At 36.8% G+C, this 18,567-nt stretch overlaps 1 protein-coding gene across 1 annotated transcript in view; it reads right to left on the bottom strand.

Moving 5' to 3' along the window:
- Positions 1-18,567, bottom strand: part of LOC116901382 (low-density lipoprotein receptor-related protein 1B-like) — a 199,002-nt gene that overhangs the window by 149,871 nt on the left and 30,564 nt on the right. The window contains exon 2 of the mRNA XM_032903249.1: positions 16,934-17,116. Within this exon, the coding sequence (XP_032759140.1) occupies positions 16,934-17,116 (183 nt within the window). The remainder of the gene's footprint in view (positions 1-16,933; positions 17,117-18,567) is intronic.

The following is an 18,567-nucleotide window of genomic DNA, read 5'->3' as shown; positions in this document are numbered from 1 at the left end:
TTTTCTATCCTGAAAGTCCTGTGACAATGATAATATCCTTTGCTGTTCTCAAAAGGGAATCATGATGAAGGAGAAGAATAATCACCAGTTCTGTTTCTACTCTGTAGAGTGCTACATTGTTTGCTCCTATGCCCTATTTTTGTCCCCAGGTTAGTCTAAGTTTCTAACTACCAATATCTTATAAATCCTCATAAAGCCATGCATGAATTTAATAAATGTTTGTTTCAATTTAATGGACAATTTCAAAAATTAGAAAAATTAATATGTTCATTAGAAAATGAATAAATTTTAAACATTGTTCTTCAATGCAAAAAGACTCAAATAAACTATGGAAAGACATGGAAGGAATGAAACAAATATAAAAATGACAGCACTCTGTGACTACAGGTATGTGACAGTCTGGAGAAGGCAGAACAGTAAGAAGAGTCACAAGTTCCAGTCAGGAGTGGAAGATAAGCATGGACGGACCAGTGAACTGAGGATTCCAAATGCTAAAGTGCATGGATATAATAATGTATTTTCTAATACCATCGATGCACAATCCCAAGAGCCAATGCTTCTGGGACACATGACCTTGATATGGTTTGACCCACTGTTACATGTTCACTAACTGTAAGAAATGCACTGTTCTGTTACAGGACATGGATAGTGAGTGAAGCTGGGGAAGGGAAGGTAGCAGAGGAAATATGTGGAAATATTGTCTGCACAAATTTGCTGATATTAAAAAAATAAAACAATAACAACAACAATGAAAATGAAAAAAACAACCAATACCAACCTATACCAACCTATTTCTAAATCCATTACAGAAGTTTTTCTGGTAGTCATTCCTACTTAACTGAATTATAAAACTTTAAGTGTACCTACAGTGACTTATTTATAGATTGGAAGTATTTTAGTTTCAAAATGCATTATACTAGCTACGTTTCTCAATGCTGAGACCAAAATACCTGAAAGTACAACTTAAAAGGAGTAATCATGCATATTATGCTGTGGGCTTAGGGATTTCAGTTTGTATGTAGTTCATGGCAGCAATGACGTTAGCTCCACACTGAGGCAGAGTATCCAGTCATGTGGACCCCTCTCAGAGGAAGCTAAGAGGGACGATACCTCTGTTAATTGGTATTTTCTCTCCTTCCTTATTCCATCCATCCCCCTTCCCTCACTAGCTTATAAGATGGTTTTTCTACCTTTTGTCTGGGTCCTCTTCAGCTATATACTTCATTAAGTTTTTAGAATGGCTAAACAGATACAACTACATTGAAGTGTGCACTGGTAACTAATATCTTCAGAAATTCTTACTCGACACTCAAGAATAACCATCAGGAGCCTGGCAGATACCCTGCACAAACACTGCAACCTGCATGCTTCCCAGGAGATCCACAGTGACAAAGGACACAGGTAAATATTTCAACTAAATCTTCCCTCCAGCTGGGACACACACATACCCCAGCAGATGTGGGAACTATCCCCATACTCTTCCTACCTTCTGTCCTACTTCTCAACCTGGGCCAGACAGGGGCCAAATACCCACCCAAATGTTACAGCCTGCAAGCCTCACAGGAGGTCTGCAATAACCAGACACACAGAAAGCCTGTGTTAGCCAGAGATACAAGAGGCCCACACTAGCAAGAGGCCACACTGCCTGCCTCCAAGGATACTAGCTCTAACTCAAGTCACAGAGCTCTACCTACTATGCACTGGCTTCCCTAACTCACATGAAAAGCAAGATAATAACCTAAAAGCCAATATCATTAAGATGATAGAGGCCTTTAAGGAGAATATAAAGAACTCCCATGAAGAAATACATGAGAACACAACTAGGTAGAAGCCCTTAAAGAAGATACAAATACATCACTAAAAGAAATACAAGAAAATACAATCAAACAGGTAAAGGAATTGAACAAATGGTCCAAGAAATTAAAATGGAAATGGAAGCAATAAACAAACAAAAAGGTAGGCAGCCTTGGAGATGGACAACTTAGAAAAGAAATCGGGAGCTAGAGGTGAAATCATCACCAATAGAATACAAGAGATAGAAGGGAAAAATCTTAGGCATAGAAGATATCATAAAAAAATATTGACACATCAGTTAAAGAAAATACAAAGTGTAAAGAGCTTCTAATCAAAAATATCAAGGAAACTCAGGACACAATAAAAAGACAAAACCTAAAAATAATAGGAATAAATGAGGGTGAAGAATCCGAGCTCAAAGGGCCAGAAGACATATTCAATAAAACCATAGAAGATAATTCCCTAAACTAAAGAAACAGATGGTCATAAACATATAAGCAGCTTACAGAACACCAGATAGATTAGACCAGAAAAGAAATGCCTCCTCACACACAATAATCAAAATACTAAATACACAGAACAGAGAAAGAATATTAATAGCTGTAAGGGGGAAAGGCCAGGTAACATATAAAGGCAGACCTATCAGAATTATACCAGTCTTAACAGAGACCCTAAAAGCCAGAATATCCTGGACAGATATTATGCTGACCCTAAGAGAACACAAATTCCAGCCCAGGATACTATACCCAGCAAAACTCTCAATTATCATAAATGGAGAAACCAAGATATTCCATGACAAAACCAAATAATTTAAACAATATCTTTCTACAAATCTGTAGACAAACCTACAGACAATACTGGAATGAAATGTCCAACACAAGGAGGGTAGCTACATCCAAGAAAACAACAAGAAACTAAACAGTTGACAAAAAGAAAAAAGAAAAGAAAAGAATCATAAACACATATCATCTCCAACAAGAAAAATAACAGGAACTAACAATCAACTGCCTTAAGTATCTCTCACTATCAACGACACAATTCCTCAATAAAAAGACAGTGCATCACCCATCAAAATTCCACAATTCTTCACAGACATTTAGTGAGCAAGCCTCAATTTTATATGGAAAAACAGAAAAACTCAAGGTAGCTAAAACAACTCTCTACAATAGAAACACCTTCATAGGAATCACCATCCCTGACCTGTAATACAAAGTAATAGTGACACAAGCTACATGGTATTGGTACAGAGCCAGACTGATAGATCAATGGAATAAAATTAAAGACCCAGAAAGGCACCAATACACCTATGGACAGTTTATCTTTGACAAAAAATCCAAAACCATTAAATGGAAGAAAATAGCAATACATCATGCTACATAGTGCTGATCTAATTGGTGATCTGAATATAGGAGAATGAAAATAGATCCATATCTATCACTTTGCACTAAGCTCAAGTCCAAGTAAATCAAAGAAATCAACATAAAACCAAATACACTGAATCTAATAGAAGAGAAATTGGAAAGAGACTAACACTCATTGGCATAGGGCTAACTCTAAGTGCAACGATTGATAAATGGGACCTCATAAAACTGAAAAGCTCCTGTATGGCAAAAGACACCATTACTGGACAAATCAGCAACCAACAGATTGGGAAAATAAATTCACTAGCCATATATTTAACAGGGGACTAATATCAAAAATATATAAAGAACTCAAGATGTTAACCTCCAAAAACCAAAATAACCCAATTAAAAATGAGATACAGAGCTTAACAAAGAATTCACAACAGAGGAATCTCGCATGTCCAAGAAGCACTTAAATGTTCTTAATCATCAGAGAAATGCAAATTAAAATGACCCTGAGATAAAACCTCATACCAATCAGAATAGCTAATATCAAAAACTCTAGAGACAGCACATGCTGTTGAGGATGTGGAGAAAGAAGGACACTCTTCCATTGCTGGTGGGATTATAGCCACACTGGAAATCAATCTGGCAGTTCCTCAGAAAATTGAATAGTTCTACCTAAACAACCAGCCATACCGCTCTTGGGCATATACCCAAAAGATGCTTCACCATACCACAAGGACAGGTGTTCCACCATGTTCATAGCAGCCAGAAGCTGGAAACAACTCATATGTCCCTTAACTGAAGAAGGGATAAAGAAAATGTGGTTCATTTACATAATAGAATACTATTCAGGTATTAAAAACAATGACTTCAAGAATTTTGCTGGCAAATAGATAGAACTAGAAAACATCATCCTGAGTGAGGTAACTCAGACCCTGAAGGACATGCATGCTATGTACTCACTGATAAGTGGATATTAGCCAACAAGTACAGAATACCTAAGAGACAACTTACAGACTGTAAGAAGTGTAACAAGCAGAAAAGCCCAAGTGAGGAGGCTTCAGTCTCACTCAGAATGGGGAAGAAAATAATCGTGAGAGGCACAGGGAGGGAAGGACCTGAGTTGGAGACAGGAAGAGGAGAGGAAAAGGGAAACAGAATCAGATATTGGGGGAGGGATCAGGATACAAGTCCAGCAGTCCAAGAGAAAGAATGGAAATAAGCAGCCTCAGAGAGTGAGAGGTGGGGGAACCCTATAGAAAGTACCAGAGACAGTCTCAGTACTCATTGGGTGTGACCTTGCCCAAAATGCTCCAAATTGGTGAAAGGGAACTTTAAGACTCCATTTCCAGTAGATGGACAGGGCTTCAAGTGGAGGGACAGGGTTACTAACCCACAGTTAAAATTCCTGACCCACAATTGTTACTGTCTCAAAGAGTTTTAGGGACAAAATGGAGAAGAAACAGAAGGAAAGGCAGTAAAATGACCGGCCCAATTAGGGATCCCTCTCTTTGGGGGACACCAAGGCCTGATACTGCTATGCTATGATGTACTTGTAGATGAAAGCCTGGCATGGCTGTCTTCTGAGAGCACTTATCAGCAGCTAACTGAGACAGATGCAGATATGTACACCTAACCTAAAGCACTAAAGTCAAGTACCCCTAGAGTTGAATTAAGTGAAGGATTGAAGAAGTTGAAAGGGAGTGACCCCATAGGAAAAGCAGCAGTCTCAACTAAACCAGACCCCAGGGAGCTCCCAGAGACTGAGCCAACTACTAGGAACATACATAGGCTGGTCTAGGGCCCCTGGAATATATGTAGCAGAGGTCTAGGAAGAGGTCTAGGTCTGGCTTCAATGTACTTAATTCTCAAGAAAGTTGAAACCCCAGGGAAGAGGGAGACCTGGTGAAGTGGGCAGCCTCTCAGAACAAGGGGGAGGAGAAATGGGATGAAACATTGTGATAGGGGAATCAACGAGGGCAACAACTGAAATATTAATAAATGAAATGTTTTAAAAAAGAATTACCATCACATGCAGGTTTCTAATTATGTTCAATGCAAATGTCTAACTTAATATTATATCCAAGGAATATTTCATACTTTTGTTTTAAATTTTAAAGGTGTCTTTGAAACATATGGTCAGTTTGTCTCTAAGAGTTTGCCAAAGGGCATAAGGGTCTTCAGAAATTTAATATCTTAAGCTTATCAAAATTTTCTCATTTTTAATAAAGTAAAATACATGTGTTTGTCTATCATTCTCCAAATGCATTAATGTTTAAATTTTTTTGAAGTGATATTGTGGATGAGTTAAAAATCACATTTAAATCCTCACTTTTACATGTGCATACACATACACACACTCACACACAGACACACACAAACACACAAACACACACAAATGTCACAGTAAATATCACTCAAGTGATGCTGAATGACATGCAGTCACATTCAAATTTGCATTGTATTTTTCTTATTAAGGGTATTATGTAATGAAAGTTACTTATTTCTGAAAATTTCATAGTAATGAGGGGCCAAACCTTGGGACCAGCCTCCATCTTCCAGAGTTTAGTCCACCAACTAGAATACCTGGAGGGATCCATGGCTCCAGATACATATGTAGCAGAGGATGGCCTTGCCTGACAGCAATGGTAGGGCAGGCCCTAGGTCCTGGGGAGGACTGATGCCCTAGCATAGGGGAATGCTGGAGTGGTGGGGTGGGAGATTGGGAGCAGGGGGGGGAAGGCAACACTCTCATACAGGCGAAGGGTAAGGGGGAGGGCAGATGTGGTCTGGTGGGTTGGGCTGGGTAACTGGGATGTGGAATATCATTTGAGATGTAAACAAATGGAATGATTAATAATTAAAAAAGAAAAAAGAGCCTGAGTATTTGACGTATAGCTTATAGCTTACTAAGCTGCCCTCAAGTACCAGGAAGGACCCCATAGCTTGTCCTTGGCACATACTCCAGAGTTACTCCCTGGCTGCTTCCTAGCAAGAGTTAATCAAAGATTAGTCTGATTGTTTCAGATGAACTTTCACACCGTTTGTGATTTTTCATGGTCTTGTTCAGAACACCCACCTGTCAGCTTACAATAATCATACAATCAGCATCTTGCCAGGCTAGAGACCCCCGCTCTTGCTCCCTTTTCCTATAAAACCCTGTCTACATCTTGCAGTCCATGTGGGGTAAGCCCAAGCTCTAATTTGTAATAAAGAGATCCTAATGCAATTACATTGGAGTGGATTCCTTGGTGGTTTTTCAGGGTTCATGAAGGCTTCCTACCATGATAGTGACATCCTAGTCTTTAATGTGTTTCAATATTTGCCCATAGGGAGTGTCACTATTAGGAATTGTGACTTTATTGTAAGAGGTGTGTCTTGTTGGAGAAGTGCATCAATGTATGTGTGGACTTTGAGGGCTTCTATACTTAAGTTCGTCCCATTGTGGAATCAGAGCCTCCTCCTGACTGCCTGAGGAATCCAGTCCCCTCCTAGCTGCCTTCAAATCAAGACGTAAAACTCCTGGCTTCTCCAGCACCCAAGACAGGAATCTAGTTAATAGTAATTAATTATAGTATTCTGAACAAATCAAGACAGTATCATTCTTCACAATTCTTCCACCATATACCATGAATATACCATGTGTGTATATGCATATATGTGTGTGCACATGTGTGTGCATGTGTGTGCATATGTGTATATGGATATATATGGCTGTATGTATATAAGTATTTGTGTATCCATTTATATATATATATATATGTGTGTGTGTGTGTGTGTGTGTATGTGTGCTATTCATTATAGGGCTATTGTTTTCTATGTTATTTCTACTTCAAGAACACTAACATATTTGTATTACTTAGCTTTATATTCTATTTTTATTTAATCATGAGTAACATGTTTTGTATTGTCCAGGTTTATAGATTCATTTTCATAGATAGAGCTTGCTTCATGCCCTATGGTCCTGATTTGCACTCTCTTCAAGATGAGAGGTCTAGTGTTTCTCCCCATCTGTTCACATACTGCTATCTTCAGCTAACATTGCTTCATCTTCGTACCCATTTCCAGCACTGTTGATTCAGACATCGATTTTTTTTTTGGTCTGATTTTATCCCCAAATAGAGTTATGTTTTCATTACTTCAGATACTAACACAAAATCATAGCCCTTGAAATGGCATAACTTTGTTATTTCCATTTGACTTCAGTGAGTTCACTGACAGACAGCTGCTAGCAAGTGATTTTAACAAGTGTGTGTGTGTGTGTGTGTGTGTGTGTGTGTGTGAGAATGGGTGTGTATTTGTATGTGTGTAACTACATAATATAATACGGCCATGTGTTGATAATAATTTTAATTAAAATTAAACAGTTTCCCTTTCCAGTTTCTGGCTTTAAGTGGTAAGACTGCCCACTTCATGTTTGGTAGCTTAATAAACTCTGAGATTATGTCCACATTTGTCCATATGTGAGCCAATCAATCATCCAACTTGAGCCAACCCAGTGTCTAGCATCCTACATTAGTGTCTCACTGAATATTTTCGTGCAAGTAATTTTACAGTTTTCTGTTTTGCATGAACTATTCAAAGCAGCAAGGCTGAGTTAATTTTACATTGTTCTCACCTTGGGAAAATTTTTCATCCACAATTTGTGACATCACTTCATGATTAAAACCTTTTTTTTTTTCTGTTTGCAATCTAAAGACTGGCTTTCCACAGGATGAGGACTTTTGCATTTTTCCTTCCCACTTAATTTGACAGAATTAGAGTTATTTGCAGGTCTGTGTGTGAGACACCAGAGGTGACAGTGCTCTGCTTTTGGTCCTTTGAAATGCTGTGAAACATTAATGGGTGTACTGTATTTTAATTCAGTTTTTCTCTCACATTACTCTAAATAAGATCTAAATAAGAATTAATATCTCTCAATAGGTATATATTTAACACTAACTATAGCAATTTGTATAAAAGAAAGGCCATTATAATAAACAAATATAAATTTATTACCTTAGTCCCTTTTAACTGGTAACGCTTTGTACTAAAGAATGCCCATTATAATAAACAAATATAAATTTATCACCTTAGCAACTTTTATATATTTGAGAAGTCTTTGAAGATAAACATGAACAATGAACATCTGAAAGTGTTGTTGGTGTCTTTAGCCTGTAAAATTAGTAATTTAAGTAAATAAATAGAAAATTTAAAAGACCAATAATTGAATCAGTGTTTATACATATAATTTATTTTAAAGTTGCTCAGTTCATGAGGGTTTGCATAGTCAAATTAATGTGAAAATGTGCATAATGTTTTCCAAATCCTAATGCACCGCATTCTGTTGCATCTGAGGGACAGATTATATTTTAGGCAAATGATGAATAAATTGCCACCTTGTTTGCTGTTTTTTAAATGAAGGTATTAGTCCTTTTTACAACACTGCTTTTACACTTTAATTTTGATGCCCTTGGACAAATTAGCGATAATGGTATTTAGTATAAATACCTTAAAAGTGTAGTCCAAATCTTATAAAAAGCATCCCTAAGAATTCAGTTTTTTGATAATTGCCAGTAATCTTCCTCATACTTGAGTGCTTTAATTAAATTATATTTAAAAATCTGTTTTTAAGTGTTTACTGCAGATTGCCACTGACCTCTAGAGTAAAGCATCAGGCGCATGGAATATAAAACATTCTATTAAATTTTCCAAGTCATCTCATTTATTATTTATCTTTCACATGTATTTTCTGTTCATATAATTTGAAATCTATTTTACTGACTTTATAGATAAAAATTGATGCTCCTATTTACCTCTTTTAAAATAAATTGTTACTTTATGCCTGGCTTTGACATACTTCCCAGGGTTTTACTTATATGCACATGAAAGACTTCTATTCTATGGCCATAGTTCAGTCATGTGATATAGCTTTGATAATTGATATGAATTTAGAAATTGGTTTTATAGCACAAGAATCCATTGTTTGAATAAAATTTATTAATTAGTGCTTAATTTATACACTTGACAAAAGTCATCTATGCATACTGCAAAAAGTTTCTGAACCTTTTAAAATCTATTTTTTACCAACATTCCTCATATCATTTTTACATGTTACAGTTATAAGCATCACACGATTGTGAAAATATTGTTTGAGCCCAATCCCTGGGTTCTGTCTTACTTGCACAACCTATGTGCCCACCAATTAGGCAGCCTAATTATAACCAGCCAGTAACACATGAAGCCTATAAGCTTTGTCGGGGGTACAATGCAGGTCATCTGAGGCAGTTCACAATGTCACATCAAACACATAGTCAAAAGAAAAAGTATATATGCTCAGACTTCATTGCAAAAATATATATGAATACCACATACATATGGCTTCCAATAAGAACAGCCTAGAAGTTCAGGACACAGGAAAAAGAAAATCATAGAGCTGGAGTTGTCCCACATCCCTTGGACACAAAACCTGATTGCAGAGAACTGGTCTGCCTAGAGTGCTCTCCCTCCTAAGCCCACAGCCCACAAATAGGACCCCACTTGTTCACAGGCCCACAAAAGGGAACAGCTCCAGTCAGAGACAGCAAGACCAACTAACATCAGAGATAACCAGATGGCAAGAGGCAAGCACAAGAAATTAAGCAACAGAAAGCAAGACTACTTGGCATCATCAGAACTCAATTCTCCCACCAGCAAGTACTGGATACCCTAAAACAACAGAAAGCAAGACTACTTGGCATCATCAGAACTCAATTCTCCCACCAGCAAGTACTGGATACCCTAACACAACAGAAAAGCAAGGTTCAGAGTTAAAAATCACATTTCATGATGATGATAGAAGACTTTGAGAAGAACATAAATAACTCCCTTAAAGAAATACAGGAGAACACAGGTAAGCAAATAGAAACCCTAAGAGAAAACACAAAAAATTCCTTAAAGAATTAGAGAAAAACCCAAACAAACAGGATAAGGGATTGAACAAAAACGATCTAAAAATGGAAATATAAACACTAAAGAAATTACAAAGGAAGACAACACTAGAGACAGAATACCTAGGAAAGAGATCAGGAGTCATAGATGCAAACATCACCAAAAGAATACAAGAGATTGAAGGGAGAATCCGTGGGCAGCAGATACCATAGAAAACATTGACACAACCATCAGCGGTAATATAAAATGCAAAAAGCTCTTAATCCAAAGCATCCAGGAAACCCAGGACACAGTGAAAAGACCAAGCCTAAGAATAATAGGTACAGAAGAGAACAAAGATCCCCAACTCAAAAGGCTAGAATATATCTTCTTCAACAAAATTATAGAAGAACACTTCCCTAACCTAAAGAAAGAGATACCTATGAAGCCTACAGAACTCCAAACAGATTGGACCAGAATGGAAATTCCTCCTGTCACATAACAGTCAATGTATTAAGTACACAAAACAAGGAAAGAATATTAAAAGCACTAAGAGAAAAAGGTCAAGTAACATATAAAGACAGACCTATCAAAATTACATCAGACTTCTCAACAGAGACTATGAAAGCTAGAAGATCCTGGACATATTAAAAACAGACCCTAAGATAACACAAATTCCAGCCCAGGCTACTATATCCAATAAAATTTTCAATTACCAGAGATGGAGAAATCAAAATAGTCCATGACAAGGCCAAGTTTACACAATATCTTTCCACAAATCCAGCCCCACAAAAGATAATAGACAGAAAACTCCAACATTTGGCAAATTACACCCTAGAAAAAGCAGGAAAGAAATCTTTTTGCAACAAACCCAAAAGAAGATAGCAACACAAACATAATTTCTCCTCTTACAACAAAAATAATAGGAAACAATCACTATTCCTTAATATCTCTTTACTTCAATGGACTCAATTCTCCAATAAAAAGACATGGACTAACAGACTTGATACAAACATCCTTTGAAAGATCACCCAATGAATCATGTTAGGCTGACCTCAGGATTCAGGGATAATTCCAACATATATAAATCAACAAATCGGGTAAACAGAGGCAAGGGCAAAAATCACATGCTCATCTATCTCTGTTGATATAGAAAGCTTGTTTGACCAAATCTAAAACAACCCTGTGATAAAAGTCTTAGAGAGAGGAGGGATCAGATAAATAATAATCATGGCTATACATGAAAACCTGACAGCCATGATTATCTAAACGGAGAAAAAACTCAAAGACATCCTACTACAATTGAAAATAAGATAGGGCTTGCCACCAAGTAACTCATTTTCTTATGGCATTTGAAGCATGTATTGCAGCACTAGGCAAGGGAAGGAAATTAAGAGTCTGTAAATCTGAAAATAAAGTATTAAATTAACTCTTTTAAAAAGAGTATATATAAGCGGGCCCATAAAATATCCTCTGGAAATTGCTAGAAATGATCAACAATTTCAGCAAAATGGCTAGATACAAAATTGGCTTACAAAAAGCAAAGCTACTCTACACCATAATCACTGAAAATAAGGAAACACATGACCCAATTAAGAAAACAGGCTACAAATATGTAGAGAAAGTTCTCAAAAGAGGTCAAAAAATGACAATAAAACATCTTAAAAGTATACAATATCATGAGCAACTAGAGAAATACAATTAAAACAACCTTTGGTTTGGTTTCATGCCCATTACACTGGCAAGGACTTGGGAAAAAAATCTAACGTTCACTTATTATTGATTAACTTGCAAATTGGTGCAGCCTCTATAAAGAACAGGGTGTAGAAGAATCAAAAAGCTGTGGGTGGCTCTACCATATGACTCAGATATGGGCGTATTCTCTTTGGCATATTTCCTCTGGGCATATTCCCAAAGGCTTCCATAGAATCTTCAACAGAAACTTTCTGACTATTCTACTCACATAGCCAGGAAATCAAAAATCCCAAGTGTCCTTCAATTGATGAATGGATAATGAACACCTAATACATATACAATGGAATACTATTCAGCTACAAAAAAAATTGAGCCCATGTAATTTTTCAGGTAAATGGGTAGAACTACAAAGTATTATACTGAGCTAAAGCAGATCAAGGAAGACAAAATCTACGTGTTCTTTTTATATTGTGATTCCTTGCTCTGGACATTTAATGTGAGTATATAAAATGTAGTGTTAGACTAAAGTAGGAAAGTAAAAGGGAACCTTGGAAGCAAGGAGTAACAGGAGGGCAAGTATTGAAGACATAGAACTGGGGTTGGCTTTACCTGGGAAAGGGATAGGAAAAGCAATACAGAAAGAGTTAGAGTGAAGAGAAACAAAAATACACACAAAAATGCTTGAGAAAGCCAAAGGGAATCTCATTAACTTATGTTTGCCTAAAATTAGAAAAAATGTGTAGGGTTGGGGATTTAGCTCAGTGGTAGAGCACTTGCCTAGCAGGCGCAAGGCCCTGGGTTTGGTCCCCAGCTCCGGAAAAAAAAAAGAAAGAAAGAAAACATGTGTATTATACAAAAAATACATATATAGTTTAAACAAAATTATGGCAATTTGGGTAATTAAACTAACCCCAAGAGGCATAGACACCAAACATATCACCAAAACAAGAAAATTGCTTTTAAATTTTTTGCCAGAAGCACATATAATAGGCTTAAAAGAGCATAGACTTTTTCTGTTTCCCTTTGTCAGCTACAAGAATTTTAATTTAAGTCCTATTCCTTAAGTCCTACATGTTTGAGTACAGGAGTTGAAGGACTCAATCTTGCTTGTCTTCAAGGTCTAGCGGTAATAGTTCAGGAAAGTGTTATGAATTCTCTTTAATTTAAACAATTAAATCTAAATTATATCACTCATTATAAGAGAAAAGCTGTCAATACTCCTACCTAGTTGAGATACCTTCAACAATGTTGACCTGTGAACCACCACAGGGACCAATAAGGCAAAGCACTTCCAAAGGTGCAGTTTCTTTGGGGGTAAGAAACTATTTTCTAATTTGACTAAAAGCCTCCCAATAGGAGAGATTTCATGGTGAATAATATAGTGTAGCCTTGTTTCCCTCTGTTGAAGTCATGTAACTTAGAGAAGAGTACACTAACACCACCTCCTCACTAAGTGTAATTTATTTTTTAACCAATTTTCCTTATGAATACCGATGCAAAAATACTCAATAAAATGCTTGCAAACCAAATCCAAGAACATATCAAAACCATCATTCACCATGATCAAGTAAGATTCATTCTAGCGATGCAGGGATATTTCAATGTATGGAAATCTATTAATGTATTTCGGTATATAAACAAACTCAAAGAAAAAAAGGTCACATAATCATCTCATGAGGTGCTGAAAAGGCCTCTGACAAAATAAAACACCCCTTTAACCTAAAAGTTGGAAAGATCTGGAATGGGATTCAAGGCACATACATAAGCATAATAAAAGCAATATACACCAAACCAACAGCTAACGTGGAGAGAAACTTGAAACAATCCCACTAAAGTGAGGAACAAGACAAGGCTGCCTACTCTCTCCCTATTTATTCAATATAGTACTGGAAGTTCTACCTAGAGCAATTAGACAGCAAGAGGAGGTCAAAGGGGTACAAATCAGGAAGAAGTCAACATATCACTATTTGCAGATGACATGATAGTATACATAAGTAATTCCCAAAATTCTACTAGAGAACTCCTACACCTGATAAACAACCTCAGCTAAGTGAATGTATATAAAGTTAATTCAAACAAATCAATAGCCTTCCTCGACTCAAAAGATAAACAGGCTGAGAAAGAAAGTAGGGAAGGATACCCTTCGCAGTAGTCACAAGTAACATAAAGTATCTGGGCATAAGTCTAACCAAGCAAGATCTGTATGACAGGAGCTCCAAGTCCCGGAAGAAAGAAACCAATGTAATTTATAACTCCATTCTAAATACTTTTATACTAATGGATGATCATATGAGCATAGTTCTAGAAACATATCAAAGAAAGTTCCATTTTGTAAAGATGGAGTTTATCATGGCAATCACAACTGATCACAGTGCAGACAATGATGGATGCTGGTGTCCCCAGACCTAACTGATACATCTCTAATTCAGCCCTTACATGTAAAGCTCAGGGAACATTATGAAAGAGGGAAAAAAGATTGTAAAGGCAGATGACATGGGGGTCTGCTAGAGATCATGTCTTCCATGTATGACAGGGAGGTGAACCCATGAAATCTCAACACTATGGCTGCTTAAACAAGACCAGTTTAATGGCAATACGAGTTAATATTTTATTGTGGATAGAGGGAATCTCACAATGTTTTATCTCTAGATGAAGATGCTATAGAAAATTAATGAATACAGAGAATGAGAGACTCAGTCCTTCCCAGGTCTGAACACCCTAATATATTATGCAATAACAAATGATCAGCCCTAACATAATAAATGTGTGAACAACACTAAGTAGACCCAGTAGGATGTATTTATATAGGGTATTCACATAGAGACACATGGATGTCTTCAAATTACCACAAGCCACAAGCCATAATAACCTTTCTATGCTGTTCACAGACAGCTGTTGTACTATCCCTCTTCCTTGGAATACAGAAAGATAGAGTGAGGTTGAAAGCACATGAATAAGTGATCCCCAAAACAAGTTCATGGGAGGAGGAAATTCTAAAGTTACTCACGAATATACTGTAAAACCCATAGGAAACTCTAATAGCCACCAGAAACCCTTTCAATGGTTGATTCCACAGTTAAATATAAAATGATTCATTAAATCTTTTTAAACTTTATCTCATCATCAGACATAGAAAGAGAAATATGTTAGTGAGATATGAAGTGGGACTCTATAAATAGAAAAAAGGAAAAGATCATAATAGCCATATTTATTAAAAATAACAATATGATTAATGGCTCTCAAAACAATTAAAGTGGTAAATACTCTTAGCAGGAACCAAACAATGACAAAGAAACCTAAAAAAGTAGACGTAAAAGTAGATGTGTCAGAATTGCAAAGTATAGGTTGGCTTTGTCTCTTTCACCATGAGATTTTCTTACAGATTCTAAACCCAAATACATCAATTTCAGGTTTTAATTCTACCCTTCAGGTTCTGAGACCTTTGGCAAATTAAACGCTTCCATTTACTCCATGAGTGCCAGGAGCTATCAAGGAAAAGCTAAAAACTAGTAGGTGATTTTCCTAAGAAGGTTCTGTCATAGATTATATACAGTTAATGATGGATTTGCTCCTGTAGGCAAGGGTCAGGAAATTTTCATTTTAGGAATGATTCCTGCTATTAATATGCTTTTCCTGTTATTATTAAATATATATTACAATCACTAGGTATTAGTACACCTTTTAGAACAGATTTCTGCAGAAAAATGAAGATGTACTATCTTTTATTCTTGCTATATACGTAAATAGATGACTTCTTAAGTCTTACAGATGATGTTCAAAATTTCTAAAATTATACGAGTAATTATTAAGTTCTCTTATAATAGGATTGCTATTAAGTCCTCACTGATAATCAAAACTATAATGAGAACTCTGCCAGTTTTTAAGTATCAACAGTTCGTTGCTTTTGACACAGCAAGCAGGTATCTGCAGGTTAGAGCACTTTTCAAGAGGTTGTAAAACCATTAACCAAAGGTCATAAAAAGGTAACTAATTCTGGATTAGTGTTTGTATTTTCTGCTCCATCATGAGGGGTGCCAGTACTCAGGTGAAATCTTAATTGATCAGATAAGGCTAAAGCCTGTGATTGGGCAGTGGAAGAGAAGAGACAGAGGGCAGTAGAAGAAAGAAGGAGATAGAGGAGATGGAGGAAGAAGCTAGAGGAAGATGAACCAGAAACACATGGCTTCTAACAGCCATACGTAACTAGGGATTTCATAGATGGGCAATAGAGCAGATAGGGCAACTTAAAATATTAAGAGAGCAATATGCAGGATATAGAAGGAAAGAGCCAAAAAAAAGAAGCTTCAGAGAGAAGAAGGAGCAGGCAGGCTTCCTTTACCATGGGGTAGAACAGGTCTTTTCTTACTAGCAAGGCTTGCTAAAGAGAACAAGGCTTTCTTCTTACAGACTTGGGTTTAATTCATTTAACTGTAAAGGAGTTGAAACCTTTTTTTTCTCTATGCAATAAAGCTAGAAGCTTGTTTTTCATCCAGAATGAATGAGTTTTTTCTGTACTAGCGCTTTGTCTTTTGCTCCATACATATCTAAGTATGGATGTGTTGCGTGTAAGTACGTAAATAAGATAGCTGTACTCAATTGGTTGGAATGGAGATTTATGAATGTCTATGCATGAATCTTATGTGTTTAATCTATGTTTGCTTGTGTAAAAGTTTTTACTTCTGTGAGCATGACTCTCTTCTGGTTCAGTTAAAGTTCACTGCTCCAAACTTTCCCCAAACCTGACAAGGAGAAGTATTGGGAGAAGAGGGCAAAACACCTAGCAATTAATTCTTTACTTAATCCCCTGCTGTTCTATGATGAGATGCTAAGTGCCAGAGTTGCAGTTTCTGGCCCAAAAGAAATTCAGGCAGGTCACCTACAATAGCAAAGTGACTTAGACTTAAAAACATTTTAGGATTAACAAGCAACCCTAATTATCTTACCCCCTCCAACACTCTTCCCTCTCTGCTGTCTCAAGAGGAACAAGCAAGAAAGTGGAGCCATGGTTGACCCTCGACACACATGAGTTCATAAGGAAAACATTCGTAGGAGAGTGTCAGATCCGTAATGGTTCTCACTCATGCTTTACTACTATAATATCCAAAGTGTGAGCATATTTACCAAAGACAAGGAATGCTTTTTAATGATGAGCTACAGATGATGCCTGGGCTGGAGGATTCTGCTTTCACGATGTACACTGAGCTCACCTGTACTCCTGCAGGAGAACTTGGTTTTGTGGTCACACAGTCGAATGGTACCGTTGCAGCCCTTTTCATCACTCCCATCCTCACAATCTTTCTCTCCATCACAGCGCCACAGATCAGGAATGCAGTTTCCATCAGGGTGGCACTGAAATTCATTCCCAATGCAGCCAACAGGAGAACGAGCTTCTTAATGTTGAATGACGAAGGAGAAAATAAGGCAAGATAGAAGAAAATTTGTTATTTTATTCTGTCATCTTTATCATTTTTAATCCATTTTGGTTATAGTATTGTGCTAGATAAATTATATATTTACTGCATATATAACATCTGTATATATCATCAATAATTTAAAACATTAATAGTTAAGAGAAAATAATATTTACCAGCTCTTTCAGATTTCCTGAACTTTTATATAAAATAGTAAAAAATGTGAGAATTGTTGTCTTAATTGGTACCTTCAGGTACTGTCTTTGAAGCTCTTTCTCTAAGACATGTAAACAACATTTCCTAATAAGAGTTTCCTTAATTTTTGACATTTCTTTAATAATTTCTTTTAAATTACTAAGAAGTCAATAGCTATAAAATAATGAGCACTTTATGACAAAGAAAACCTTTGGAAAACAGTAACTGAGAATTTGAAAGCAAAGAAACACACTCTATGAGGAAAACATTTTAAACACAACACAAGATGGTGGTTTAGATCCTGGGAGCTCTGGGGGGGGTCTGTTGGTTGATATGGTTGTTTTTTCTATGAGGTTCCAAACCCCATTGATTCCTTCAGCCCTATCTCTAACTCCTCCATTTGGGACCCTGTTCTCAGTCCAGTGGTTGACTGTAAACATCCTCCTTTGTATTTGTCAGGCATTGGCAGAGCCTCTCAGGAGACAGTTGGCCATTCGAGATTCCTCAGTTGAGAGTTCTCTGTTGAGCTTTCTACCCCAGTTTTTAAATGAGGTTACTTGGTTTTCTGGAGTCTAACTTTTTGGGTTCTTTGTATATTTTGGATATTAGCCCTCTATTGAATGTAGGGGTGATAAAGATCTTTCCCCAATTTATAGGTTTCTGGTTTGTCCTAATGACCATGTCCTTTGCTTTACAGAAGTTTTTCATTTTATTGAGGTCCCATTTGTCAATTGCTTATCTTAGAGCCTGAGCCATTGTTCTTTTCAGGAAAATTTCCCCTGTGCCAATATGTTTGAGGGTCTTTCCAACTCTGTCTGCAATTAGATTCAGCATAGCTGGTTTTATGTAGAGATCTTAGATCCACTTGGACTGGAGCTTCGTACAAGGAGACAAGGATGGATCAGTTTGCATGATCTACATGAAGACCTCCAGTTAGACCAGCACAATTTGTTGAAGATGTTCTTTTTTCCACTGTATAGTTTTGAATTCTCTGTCAAAGATTAAGTGACCATAGGTAGGTGGGTTTATTCCTGGGTCTTCAATTCTATTCCATTGATCTCCCTGTCTGTCTCTGTACCGAAGCCATATGGCTTCTATCACCATTGCTCTGTAGTACAGCTTGATGTCAGGGACAGTGATTCCCAAAGTTCTTTTATTGTTGAGAATTGTATTTGTTACCTTGGGTTTTGTGTTTTCTATTGTTCATTTATTTTGTTTTTTTTATCCAAGATAAA

The sequence above is a fragment of the Rattus rattus genome, chromosome 5 (assembly GCF_011064425.1).
Source record: "Rattus rattus isolate New Zealand chromosome 5, Rrattus_CSIRO_v1, whole genome shotgun sequence".
NCBI classification, from domain to species: Eukaryota; Metazoa; Chordata; class Mammalia; order Rodentia; family Muridae; genus Rattus; species Rattus rattus.
This window is presented reverse-complemented; position numbering and strand designations above follow the sequence as displayed.